Genomic DNA, 14,243 nt, shown 5'->3' on the forward strand with positions numbered 1-14,243 from the left:
TCCCGTTACAGCGCGCAAGCTTCTAGATAAGACCTTTGTGAAGTCCAGGGATACATAGCATACCATCATACACAACGCCATAGCCTTAAATCCTCTGTGGCTTTTCCACAGCATGTCGTCATCCTTCCTCCTTTATAGCCGGTCTTCATCCTTTCTTTTATATTTCCTTTCTTCGCGTCCTCTCCTCCTTTTTTTTTTTTTAATATTGATTCTTTTGTTTTATCTGTTTGTTGTACTGTAGTTTTTATTTTATTAGATGGTCGCTAATCACGAAGTCAAACCTCAAACATAAACAGTTCTAATCCCCCCCCCCCATCCCTTACCCTTCTCTCCTATATTAATAGCAACACCTGTTACTAAAATAATGCAGATCTAGATTAGATTAAAGTCTTTCCTAGCCAATAGGAGAGGTGCGCTGACACTTGCAGGCAGAAATACAGGCTTATATATACTTATGCCAACACATATGAAGTATAGAGGGAAAACACGGAAGTGTTAACCCCTACATAATCAGCATACCATGTTTTCGGAGTGACATGAGTGTTGCTTTCACCCTATCACTTCATTGCACCAACACAGGTGCCATCTAGCCGGAGAAGTTTCGCCAGTACGGATGGTGTAATGGTTAGCATTACTGCCTCACAGCACTGAGGTCATGGGCTCAATTCCCACAATGGCCCTAATTGTGTGGAGTTTGTATATTCTCCCCGAACTTGCGTGGGTTTCCTCCGGGTACTCCGGTTTCCTCCCACAATCCAAAAATATACTGGTAGGTTAATTGGCTCCTAACAAAATTAACCCTTGTGTGAATGTGTGCGTGTGTACATGTGGTAGGGAATATAGATTGTAAGCTCCAGTGGGGCAGGGACTGATGTGACTGGCCAAATATTCTCTGTAAAGCGCTGCGGAATATGTGTGCGCTATATAAACAACTGGTAATAATAATAAATCTAACATGCCCTACACTAACCGTATACAGGACAGTTGCGGCGGAAGCAGCTGGAGGTCACTTACCGTCTGTGTGCACCCTCATAGCAGAGGCGGTGATGTCCGTGGTGATGTTGAAGTACGGGATCCAGAGATCCTACAGAGAAACATGTAAGATGTAGTTATATAGTGCCTGCGCCCGACGTGGCTGCATCTGTATACACACACGATAGCGGTAATGCAGGGCGGCTTGCCTCAATCTGTTTGTCCTTGAAGATACAGCTGATGCTGTTGTTGAAGGCGGCTCCGGAGAACATGGAGGTGATGGGGTAGGTTAGGTCTAGGACCTTCTTGTAGACGGATGTCATGTCCTTAAGAGGGAGAGAGAAGAGCAAGTTGTGATTATAGGTAGTGTTCATTCTAGCACCCTGCACCTTTCAAATTCTGTGCAGTTCCTCTTTCCTGCATGGGGTGTCGCTCTCTGCTCTGGTGCTTCTCAATGCACACAGGTGTGTATCACAGCACTGAGTAACAGATCAGATTGTAATGAGAAACACCACAGCAGAGAGCCACACCCCAGGCAGGAAAGAGGTACTGCACGGATTTTGAAAGGTGCAGGGTGCTAGAATGAACACCAATAGGATTCGATTTAGTGTAGTGTCGTGAATTACTATTATCCTTTATTTATATGGCGCCACAAGGGATCCGCAGCGCCCAATTACAGAGTAAACAAATAAGCAAAACATGAAGACAGTGGCTTAGAATTCAATACAATATAGGACATTACAGGGTATATAAACATAGCTGCGTCAGTAAACAGCACTGAAATAAGTATCAGGGTGGCAGAAAACCGAAGGATTTGGTGCCATCAAAGGGAGTATTGAAAAGAAGATAGGATAAGTAAGAGACGTAAAAGCACATGAGGGAAGAGGACCCTGCTCGTGAGAGCTTACATTCTAAAGGGGAGAGGCAGACAGACGGGTGACACAGATGAGGTAGAAAGTGAGCGTAGAACAGAGAGTTACTGTAGGATGAGATTTGGCTGGGTTTGGTGAAGAAATGGGTCTTGAGAGCCCGCTTGAAGTTTTGTAGAGAGGTGGAGAGTCGGATGGGGAGAGAAGTGGTGCAGCACGTGCAAAATATTGGAGGTAGGAGTGGGAGGAGGTAATCAGAGGGCAGGAGTGGCAGCGTGTTTTAGCACAGCAAAGAGGACGGGTGGGAGTGTAAAGGGAGATAAGAGATGTAGATGGGAGAGGAGTGGGTGAGGGCTTTGTAAGCAAGTGTGAGAAGTTTGAAAAGGATTCGGAAGGGGAAGGGGAGCCGGTGAAGGGCTTGTAGGAGAGGGGAGGTGGATGTAGTGCGTTTGGTGAGGAAGATGAGCCAGCATTGAGGATAGATTGGAGTGGAGAGAGGTGTTTGTCAGGAATGCCAGTCAGGAGGAGATTACAGTAATCCAGTCTGGAGATGACCAGTGAGTGGATAAAGGGTCTTAGTAGCATCCTGGGTCAGAAAGGGTCTGATCCACATTTAACGATATATATATATATATACACACACACATATACATATATATATACATATATATATATATATATATATATATATATATACACACACACACACACACACACACTGTACATACAGGGAGAGAGAGAGAGAGAGAGAGAGAGAGAGAGAGAAGCACATTTTCAAAATAAACAATTACACACACACACACTGTACATACAGGGAGAGAGGGAGAGAGAGAGAGAGAGAGAGAGAGAGAGAGAGAGAGAGAGAGAGAGAGAGAAGCACATTTTCAAAATAAACAATTACGTCCAGGAATGTTTCTGCACCCCTGCAGCGTGTCACGGTGGTAAGTGATGGGAAAATGTGCTGTCACTGTCTCCACCGGTCACCTCTATATCTCTCTACATGAGGCGCTCATTATATATACACGACAGTGTTAAAGTTTATTATGCATCCCTCGTTAGAGATTATATTCACAGTAGCTGCAATAAAATCTCTTTTACGAGAGCCGCGGCCTTCCCTCCTGGGTGTGCAGCAAGTGTCTTCTGTGGAGTCTATGTGGGAGAGCAATGCGCACTTCAAAAGGATCTCTCCACTAATTCGACAACTACGGAGGTGACGTGAAACCCGCCAAGGTGGCGAATGGTGTTGCAGGTGAGCCATTAACACCTGGTTACCAGAGATGAATCAATATCCTTTAGACGCGGACATACTCACTAGCGGTAATGGCAATTTAGTGGTAACAGGACGCTTAATTTATAAAATGATTGCCCGCTCCTTACAGCCATAGCAATTTAGAAGGGACGGTCCTAGTTGGAAAGCTCCGTTCTGCCGGGTCGGGAAGACAGAAAGCGAGCGCGGTGCTTCCACCAGCCGAGCGAGGGAGGCTAGGGGGCTGTACATTCCAAAAGCCAAACAAATACGGACCAAAAGCAAACCGGCCTATACGCAGCCACCATTCATTGCGCACTAGGCCTCATTCAGAATTTTACGCAATGCGACGTTCACGCAACTGAGGAATCACCGGCAGACTGGGCATGCGCTGCAATCGTTGCTGTACATGCGCCAAGGTCCTTACACGATGCCGCAGTGAAGATTTATTCGCAGAGCGATTGCCAGGAAGGAACCGTTTGGGGCGAGGTAACGGGGAGTGGCGACAAAAACACAGGCGTGTCACGCCGTTTTCGAGGCGTGTTGCTGCCTTCTGCTGCGATCATGTACGCAGAGAAACATGGCGGCAGAGTCGCTACTGCCGCGGCCTGTCTGTGGGGTCACTTGGTAGGTCGACGTTCTGTGTACGCAGTTGCGAGGACTCGGTGATAGCTCCCGGTGGGCGTCTCTATTCTTATCTGGACGACTTGCGAAGAGTAGGCTGCGTATGCTGAAAAATCGCAGCTCCGTAGGGCCACAATCTGGCCCACTGTGTTTCCACATCAGAGTTGCACGTAAATATTAGCCGCTGGGCTGGGCAAAGCGGGTTGACAGCTCCCACTTTGAAATATTCTACCTTTGTACAGTACATAGGAAGTTCTGCCTTTTGTTCGCCCACATAAAACTCCCGATACACGGCCGGACATACAAGCCCATCACTTCCCGACTTCCTGTGTAAATTGCATTACCACGGCCGCGGTCTACAGCCTTGGTAATCTAACAGAACACGACGCCAGGATTGAAATCCTGTTTCAGCATGCAGCCGTCCCAATTATTTCTAGGTGACCCAGTTAGGGCAGTGTCATTGAATTGTTCAAACACGGCGAGCTGGAATTATCAGGCATTAGTGCCGCAGACAAATTCGATGTTACGGAGCTTTTCAGGAGCTGCCGCTTCTCCTGGTCTGCGCACTAAGTTATGCAGACATTGGTTATTCCGCAGAGGTAAACACAAAACCTGCTGCTTTCTCCGGGAAGAGATTAAGTCCTCCTGAAGTTTGCCAGCCACGGTACAGACAGAACGACGGCTGCTTTGCACATAAGCAGAGCCTTAATTCATGGGGGGTTTTTTGTTTTGAGAGGTGATCAGCCTAATTATGTTTTCAGTAATTAAGTTTTTTTTACAGAAAAGAAGATGGAAAATGCTAGGGTCTGTAGCCAGCGGTAATGGGATTACTAAACAGAAAGAGAAGAGGATAAATGCGGCTATCACACAGAAGGGATGAGAACGATGACTGTGTTTTTGTCTTTTGGCCGGTGCTCGGAAGAGAACGTCATCACCAAGCGCAGGGAAAACAGGCAGATAGGGACCCCCATAGGCGTGTCTTCTGTCCAGTTAGGCCACTCCCCCTGAGAGTTGCCCCACGTCATGCTAAGGGCAAGCCCAGCACTCTGGAAGCTGCCCCAAGCCTCTTGCACTCGATGTTTCCCGGCACGGCGCTGCTGTCTGCATAGCAGAAAGTACGGATGGTGTAATGGTTACCATTACTGCCTCACAGCACTGAGGTCATGGGTTCAATTCCCACCATGGCCCTAACTGTGTGGAGTTTGTATCTTCTCCCCGTACTTGCGTGGGTTTCCTCCGGGTACTCCGGTTTCCTCCCACAATCCAAAAATATAATGGTAGGTTACTTGGATCCCAACATAATTAACCATAGTGTGAATGTGTCTGTGTGTACATGTGATAGGGAATATGGATTGTAAGCTCCATTGGGGCAGGGACTGATGTGAATGGATAAATATTCTCTGTAAAGCGCTGCGGAATATGTGTGCGCTATATAAATAACTGGTAATAAATACCAGTAAATGATAAATAAATAGCAGGGCAGATAGCATGCGCCAGTGCCGTAACTAGGCATTTTAGCGCTGTGTGCAAGACACGACATTGCCCCCCTCTCTATGCAAGATAGCGGCAGGAGGGGCGTGGCTTCATGGGAAGGGGCGTGGCCACAAAATAATACCAATTCATACTACGGTGCACAGTAGTCTCCATTATTCAAATTACGCTGCACAGTAGCGCCACTACACCAGGTAGAGCCCCTTTTACACATTACGGCAGACAGTCCCCCTTTTTACACGTTACGGCAGACAATCCCCCTTTTTATACATTGTGGCAGGAGAGAGAGAGATAGAGAGAGAGAGAGAAAAATAGAGAGAGATACTTACCACCTCTCCCCGCTGGCAGTCAGGCTCCTCGTGCTGGCAGATCCCGGGCAGCCGCAGGGGAGAAGGAGGAGGAGGGAGGGGGACTGGAGCAGCAGCAGCGCTATGTCATTGGTAGTAGCGCCGCTGCAGCAGCCCCCTCTGCTTCCGCATTGGCTGCCCGCCGCTGTGAATGCTGGGATGAGGGAACCGCATCCCAGCATTCACAGCAGCGCCGGGCAGCCAATACGGAAGGAGAGGGGAGCGCTGCAGCGGCACTACTACCAATGACATAGCGCTGCTGCGGCTCCAGTCCCCCTCCCTCCTCCTCCTTCCCTGCCTCCGGCGCTGCTGCTCTCTCCTACAGCGCGGGGCACGGCACAGAACAGGTGGCTTGTAATGAGTAAATTTGACTCATTACAAGCCGCTGGCCATGCGCCCTCAGGATAACTGCGCTGTGTGTCAGGCACACCTGGCACACAGGTAGTTACGGCGCTGGCATGTGCCATGTACCCCAACCTGTCAACCACCCGTGGGACACTGCGGTTCAGGAGATACGGGCTCCCAGCATGCTGTAAACGGGTCCCGAGTCTGATGACCCAGGTAACCCATTTACACTGCCCCAAAACCCTGGTCCTACCCTGCTCGCTACTCAGGATGGGTTACCGGGTAACTAGACCTGGAATTTTTTCTGAGGACCCTTTTCCGATGAACAAAAACCCAGGTTGATGATGTGCAAAATCCTGGATTTCTCAAGGCAGTGGAAAAGAGGAATAAATTAGGAGAGAAATCAGCGTCAACCTTGTTAAAAGACACAGGGGGTCATTCCGACGTTGATCGCACGCTGCCGTTTTTCGCAGCACAGCGATCAGGTTACTACTGCGCATGCACCTCAATGCGCACACGCGTCGTACGGGTACAAACAGCATCGTTGCTGAGCAATGCTTCTAGCGACGATTCCATTTGCACAGACGTTCGCAAGGAGATTGACAGGAAGAGGGCGTTTGTGGGTGTCAACTGACCGTTTTCTGGGAGTGGTAGGGAAAACGCAGGTGTGTCCAGGCGTTTGCAGGGAGGGTGTCGGACGTCAATGCCGGGACAGGACAGGCTGAAGTGATCGCAACAGCTGAGTAAGTTCAGAGCTACTCGGCTGCAGAGGCGTTCGCACACTTGCAAAGCGAAAATACACTCCCCCGTGGGCGGCGACTATACGTTTGCACGGCTGCAAAAAGTAGCTAGCGAGCGATCGATCAACTCAGAATGAGGGCCACAGTTCAGTCTGTCATTCCAGATCAGTTTCTGCCATCACCGGCACCTATTTGTGTGATCGGAAAGTGATAGAACCCGCAGGTTTTAAGCTGCCATCCTCTGACGGCATTTCCTAACACACTCGATAATGATCTGACCTGTTCATTTTCTTTTGCAGCTAAAAATTATAACATTTAGGGGCTTATAAATAGTCGCATGTAAAAGAGAACGCAGCGGCGTCTCTATTGGCGGTAGCCCACCTGCGACACAATGCAAATACCGCTTCAAACTCTCTCTCTCGTGTACATCAGTCTGGCCGTATGTGCAAGGACTGGGATGTACACTTTTAGCGCCTGAGAACGATGTAATACTGTCATATTGTATAACATGGCTCAAGAGTGACTTACTGCACGGAGTATAATTTAATGCCATGATTGGGGGGCAGGAAACAATGAAAATATTTTTTTTTTCTATTTTGTACCTTAGATTTACACATTAATTAACAAGCATTCGTAACATAATGAAGACTGTTCAGACAACACACCATGATACGGTTAGTGCACCATCAGTAATATCCTTACACCAACGTGTCCTTGGATAGTCATCTGCAAACCGTGCTCAGTGATTGGAACACAAACACAATGGTGTAGATTTACTAAGGTGGGAGTTTTTAAAACTAGTGGTGTTGCCCATAGCAACCAAATTCTATTATCTTCTAGAAGCAGCTAGATAAATGTTAAGTAGAATCTGATTGGTTGCTGTTAGCAACATCAGTTCTAAAAAAAACTCCCACCTTAGTAAATTTATCCCAATGAGAATGACTGTGCATGCAGTACAAGATTTACTGTAAATTAGGGTTGGCCATCAACGGTTTAGCAACCATCGATTGTCCGAGTCCGATGGCGGGTGTTTTCACCATCGATAGCCAGCCACTAATGGTATCATGTCGATGGCTGAGCCGGATGGTGAATCAGCAATGTGTTTCACACATGTGCAAAACACACACCATCGATGACTGTCCGATGGTCAGCACTACTGTTGATCATATTTGAGGGTGGCCCAGAGGAAATCTACTCACCATGGACCATTCCCGGGCCCGGATTCTCATGCGGTTGAAGCTGCGCTCCTCTGCGTACAGCGCCCCCATGAACGACCCGATAGACGTCCCTCCAATCAGATCGATAGGAATCCCGCACTCAGTCAGCGCTTTGATGATACCTACTTGAGAGCAGCCCCTGAAGGAGGGAGGGGACACAAGGAAGTTATTCAAATGAATACGCAGACGATTATAGAGATTATCAACACCCACTCAGAATCATAATTATGTGTGGGTGTGGGTATTCAAATGTGGAGAGGTTGCCCGTAGCAACCTGATTCTAGCTACTATTTTCTACAAGGTGCTAGATAAATAATATACAATCTGATTGGTTGCTATGGGCAGTATCTCCACATTTGAAAACCCCACACTTTAGTAAATATGCCCCTTTGATTCATTGGATTATTTTATTTTATTATGGAGAGTAACGGCCTGATTCAATTAACTGTTATATTAGGTTATGAGCCTTGAATATATATTTAGTGGGTTACGGAAGCTATATTATTTAAGGCCTAATTCAGACCTGATCGCTGTTGCGCGAAATCGCAAAGCGGACGATTATCGAATGACTGCGCATACGTACGGATCGTGGCGCACAGGCGGGAGGCCAATCTGCAAGAAAATCCTGCGTCTTTTTTGATCGCATGGCGAACGCAGGCTGAGTGACAGGATGCGGGCGTTCGTGGGTGGTAACTGGCCGTTCTCTGGGAGTGTCCGGAAAAACGCAGGCGTTCCCAAGCGTTTTCAGGGAGGGAGTGTGACGTCAACTCCGGCCCCGATCAGCCTGTTTGTATCGCACTGTAGGAGTAAGTCCTGGGCTACGCACAGACTGGAAAAATCATTCGGTGGTGAGTTGCAGACGGATTTGCATCTCTCCGGTGTTTGCAAAGCTTTTCGCACGGCGTACGCAGACTTGCACTGGGCGAATTTTCACTCTGTCTGGGCGGCTGTCCGACCCCAAACCTCTGCAGATTCACAGAGGAGCAATCAGGTCTGAATGACCCCCTTAGTCCTCTGCAGTCCTGATATTTGGGAATTAGGATATTTATACAGAAGCTGAACTGCAACTCTATTATACACAAAACCATAATTACTCATTAAATTTTCCAGGTCATAATCATGACTCCACAATGTGACCCTAGAGAGCGTCTTGTATTTGGAAAACTGATATATTTGCATATTGCTCACTTTGAGGAATCATTAAACACGCACGGTATGTACCCATAACTCTGTAATAAACGGACATGACAGATTAAATAACACATTTATCATCAAAATGTTTAATGGGCACACGAATAACATCTTCAAGTCACAATGAAAAGAATTAGTCCACCATAAAATTCAACGTGACCTTTATCAGTAGATCTAAGCTCAATTCACTAGAATCGAATGACACGAATGAGGCATTAAAGGCACAGTGCCTCATGCCTCGGAAGTGGCTCTAGTTCATGGTGAATGGATAGGCTGGGGATCGGTTCATCCCACAACGGTGTAGGCGACAGATACAGTTCAAATGTGCGACTTAAAACACTTGATTGAGGAATATTTTCGTCCTACAGATGTAGCCATGCTCATCGTACTGCGATGCAGCGTGTTGCATCACGGTATGCTGCGAGCCGTGATGCAACATGCTGCGTCACAGCAAAGACGAGCATGGCTACATTTGTACATGATAGAACCCAATACGGTGTCAGTAAAAGTAAAAATAAATAAAAATTCTCTGATATACGCCAAAGCTCCCGGGAACGACGCAGCCAGGAGTGCTGCTCGCCAGTTTCACGCTGATATCATTACGCCACTTTGCAGATCATTACTCATCACTTAATTGTAAATGGTATTTTAGTCTCTCCACCAAAGACATGCAGATTATGTGCTGTCAGCCTGATTTGAGGCTGATTTACATATATCTCACGACCTTGAAGCAAGATCTCGGCTATATTCTTCAGCAAGGCAGATCCCCTCCCCCCCCCCACCCCCCTTTGCTCACAGAACTTTCTTTACAAAGAAGAACCTTTAATCTTGCGCTTCCCTTTACCATCTGTACACGGTAGACCGCGGTGCCTCCGGCATAGAATATTACCATAAGACACCCTATTTATCTAACAAAAGGCACCACACAACCCAAAGACACAAGTCTTTGTACACCGGCTGCATCGCTGACTGCTAGAAAACATAAATGTACAACACGACTGAGCGGAGAATATTAAAATACCCCGACTGTCTGTCAGATGCGTTTCCTGCAATGTCGTTTTCATCAAAGTACAATTTATACAAATATAATCCGCAAGTGACGTAAACGTGTGTATGAAAAAGCGAGTTGTTAGGTCACCGTTGATCACTGGGTGAGCTATGATGTCATCACTTCAGTATCCAACAGGAAAATGTGTGCATTGTAAGAAGGAACGTGTAACGGGCAAATGACTGGAAATTATAACGAAGGGTAGAAGTGACCTTGGATTTCTGTGACCTGCATAGAAGCCTGTGACCTCACGGATGCATGTGGTCGCAGAACGCTGTGTATTTGTGTGATTTGCTGTAGAAAGAAGTACACTGAGTTTAGCGACCGGATAGGGTTAAATCAGTAAGCGCTGTACTAATTGTAATATTGGACAGGAGCGGAAAGCAGACACTACCCCTTGCCCCCTCCTATATAATCATACATACAACAAATTGCAGGTGATAAGTACAAGCCCTCTACCCTGTACATGTCAGCTTGTCTCTACAACATACATGAGCCGTAAGCAGAAATCCGCTGGTGTTTCTGCGTCAGTGGCTTACCCGCCAGTAGCTGGCTGCTACATGCACTGGCGTGTGAGTGTAATCTGCTCTGAGGGGTTGTGGGGCTACGCAGCCGTGGACAGATGATGAGAGATACAGATCAAGCGTCTAGCCGTCTGCTCTATACAGTCTCTCCGAAACAGACCCGATGTGTACTCAGCGGTGTGTGACAGATACGGTGTGACTGGCTTATTATCTCAGCTAAACGCGGACTAGGGTATTACACCGGGACACTCACTGCATGGTGTGTGAAAGATACCGCGCCTGTATCACGGGTGTCACTAGTTCTTAGAGAACTATAGGCTGCATACCTGTATGTATACAGTACAGACACATATATACAGGTGTGTATGTGTATACAGGTATGGGACTCAGGGTCGACACCCATTAGGTCGACAGTGGCTAGGTCGACACTAGAAATAGGTAGACGCGGCCATTACGTCGACGTGGACAATGGCGGCATGACTTTTTTTAATGTTTTTGGGTGTCGTTTTCTCCGTCAAGTGACTTGAGAACCCCAATTAGTGCACCGCGTCCCCTTGCATAGTTTGCTTCGCTCGCCATGCTGCGGGCAAGGTACCTCGCTGCGCTTGGCACAGGTTACCGTTCCCAATCGTAGTCCATGTGGATCGTAACGTATGAAAAAGTCCCCAAAAAAATAAATTGTAAAAAAACTCATCTTGACCTTTTTTCATGTCGACCTAATGGCCGTGTTGACCTATTTCTAGTGTTGACCTAGCCACTATCGACCAATGGGTGTCGCCCTAATTGGTTTCGACCCAGAGTCCGGATACCGTACATAAAACGATATTATACACAAAAGGGGCAAATTCATAAATGTTCAATAAACTCGGTATGAACGGCATTTGTGTTTTTGTTATAAAGTCGCAGATGAGGCATAACCGTGCATGGCGCGGGTCACTCATATAACACCTTTTACCCTACTTTTGAGTTTTCGTTTGTTTATAGGGCGTAAGTCATGTTGGTACGCAATGGGAGATTATCACACAACGGATCGATTATTAGTAGACTGTGCCTATGCTGCGATCACAATGTATATGTGCAAAGGGGCCGCTGCGATCCGGCTGGCAATGAGGATATCATGGAGAAGTGATTGACAGTAAGTGACCGTTTGGAGGTGTTACCATGGGGTTTACAGGGAGCGGGCGTGTATCTGCCGTCGGCTGTGAGCTCGTATATGCAAAAACATGGCACCTAAATCTCTACTACGGTGTCCAGTCTGCATTGCCAGAGGCCAACCCTTAGCGGCGATGTTCCTCTTTTTTGCGTATATGTTGCAAACGTGTACGCAATTGCGAAGAGTGTGCGACGGCTCCGGTGAACGCCTCTTTTTTTTTATTATTCCCGGGCGGCAGCTTCAGTTGCTAACAGTAGCAGCGCCGAAGCCTAGAACATCGCAATTGCGCATAAAAATAAAATAGGCCCATAGAGTACTAGGGGGCAAATGTATTAACCTGGAGGAAGTGATAAACCAGTGATAAGTGCAAGGTGATATACACACCAGCCAGTTCCTAACTGTCAATTTGCATATTGGAGCTGATTGGCTGGTGCGTTTATCACCTTGCACTTATCACTGGTTTATCACTTCCTTATTCCTTCTCCAGATTAATACATCTGCCCCAAGGTACTTAAGATTGGTGTTTTGGCAAGGCGCAAAGTCCATATCGTGCTAAATAGGGTTGTCTGGTGTATAGGGACACATCTGTATGTGGTTAAAGATCTTCTTCAGGACTTAATATATCCGGATATAGGGGTATATTCAATTAGCATCGGATTCATTCCGACATGCATTTGTCGGAATGGATCAGACAACCCCTGTTCAAATCTCAGCTCAATTCGACTTTTTCAAGTCGAATTGAGATGAGGGACCCAGAGGAGGAAAGGGGGGGGGGGGGGGGGGGTGGGAGCCGCGGGGAGACCAGCGGGGACAGACGGAGGAGATCAGCGTTACAGTAGCGCTGCAGGAGGATGTCACACAGCCGCCCGACCTCACGGCAGTGTCCACCCGGCGTGACCTCATTTGCTGGAGCCGGATGGACGCTGCCGTGAGAGGCGCGGCAAGCACGTGGATCGGCAGCTATTCCGCCAATCCACGTGCTTTTCGATAAGTCGACTTCATCGACTTGCCGAAAAATTTTAGGATATATTGATTAGGTCGAATCACGATTCGACCTTAAAAAGTCGAAAACTGCCGTCTTTTCGACAGACGGCACCTTTCGACTTCAATTGAATATACCCCTAATTCTCATTATGTAGCACATAACTCCTTAATTACTAACCCCAACATTCCGTCTCCCTGTATCATGAGATCATGGAATGCGTGCTATCTTGTAAATGATGATACAGTGTAATTATAGCACCCGTCTCCTGCTACAGATACAACATATTATTATTATACCTACAGTGGTGACAGGTGTCATTCTCCAGAAGTATTACACGTTGTCATATCATATAGCAAAACTAACACTTAATTCCTCATAAAGACGTAATCGCTACGGTTCTCAATATAAGTTGGTGTGGTTACCGAACGAGAGTTAATCTGAGTACAAATGCAACGGTGGGGAAAGAACTGGGAGAAGCTGGGCAGAACAAGTTCTTCACACCCGCAGGCCATACATAACACGCCGGCCACTGGTACAGCGGATAAACTAGGAAATCAGCCTTTTAAGAGCTTAAGTGCTGCCTGTGGGCAAATCAGGAAGATTGTTCTCCTAGCTGTGGAAAATTCCTGCCTGTCGCTGCTATGAAAGCCCCGGAAATCTGCCCATGACCTGAATTAACAAGGCGGCAGTGATCTTTAGTGTTCCACAATACATGGGCAGGAGGAAACCATCAAACCACGTAGGGGCATTTGTTTCTGATTAGTTCCGAATGGAGGGCATAATCCCAGCCCATCACTCCTGGGCGCCTCGTCATGCCAGGACCTCTACACAGATACCACTTCATCTATTTACATGCAATGTACGTGTGCTTGGGATCTGGAATATTGAAGTTATATTAAAGTTAATTGCTGCTCCTGCCTAGTGGCTTCTCAATTTGCACCACTGGGCCGTACTACAGTTTTCTGGGAGGTTTTATACAAGTTGGTTTGTAGCAAAAGCGCAAAAAAAATTATACGCTGGGAAAGATCAAGTAAAAATAATGAAACAGAAAGTAAAAGGAATTTGGATTTAAAAAGATAAAAAAGGCATCAATCATGTAATGGGCCCTACACACTGGTCGATACCAGTGAAAGATATGACCGATCTGGTTCATTAATGAACGAGATACCGTTCAATATCTTTCAGTGTGTAGGCACCAGCGATGAACGATGCGCGGCCCTGTGTTCGGTCATCGCTGGTGCCCCGTGGCTTGTGCATGCAGGCCAATATGGATGATCTCGTCCATATTAGCATGCAGTGCCATGGAGCCGGGTGACGGGAAGTGAAGAAACTTCACTCCCCCCCCCTACCCCATCACCTCCCCCTCCCCCCATCACCCCCCCCCCCCGCTGCCGGGTCGCCCCTCTGCCGTATCGGCCGTCGGGCACCTCGGCGGCGGTTCGCTAGGTGTGTAGGGCCCTTAACTATCATGCAGACAAACAGTGGTAGTTG

General features: G+C 47.3%; 1 protein-coding gene across 3 annotated transcripts in view; it reads right to left on the reverse strand.

The window, feature by feature from the left end:
• Window positions 1–14,243, reverse strand: part of PNPLA7 (patatin like phospholipase domain containing 7) — a 258,686-nt gene that overhangs the window by 49,808 nt on the left and 194,635 nt on the right. For all 3 annotated transcript variants that reach the window (XM_063936182.1, XM_063936180.1, XM_063936181.1), the window contains 3 exons: window positions 7,834–7,990; window positions 1,182–1,298; window positions 1,015–1,084 (listed from right to left, as the gene is read on the reverse strand). In XM_063936182.1, the coding sequence (XP_063792252.1) occupies window positions 1,015–1,084; window positions 1,182–1,298; window positions 7,834–7,990 (344 nt within the window). The remainder of the gene's footprint in view (window positions 1–1,014; window positions 1,085–1,181; window positions 1,299–7,833; window positions 7,991–14,243) is intronic.

The sequence above is a fragment of the Pseudophryne corroboree genome, chromosome 8, assembly GCF_028390025.1.
Source record: "Pseudophryne corroboree isolate aPseCor3 chromosome 8, aPseCor3.hap2, whole genome shotgun sequence".
In the NCBI taxonomy this organism is placed as follows: domain Eukaryota; kingdom Metazoa; phylum Chordata; class Amphibia; order Anura; family Myobatrachidae; genus Pseudophryne; species Pseudophryne corroboree.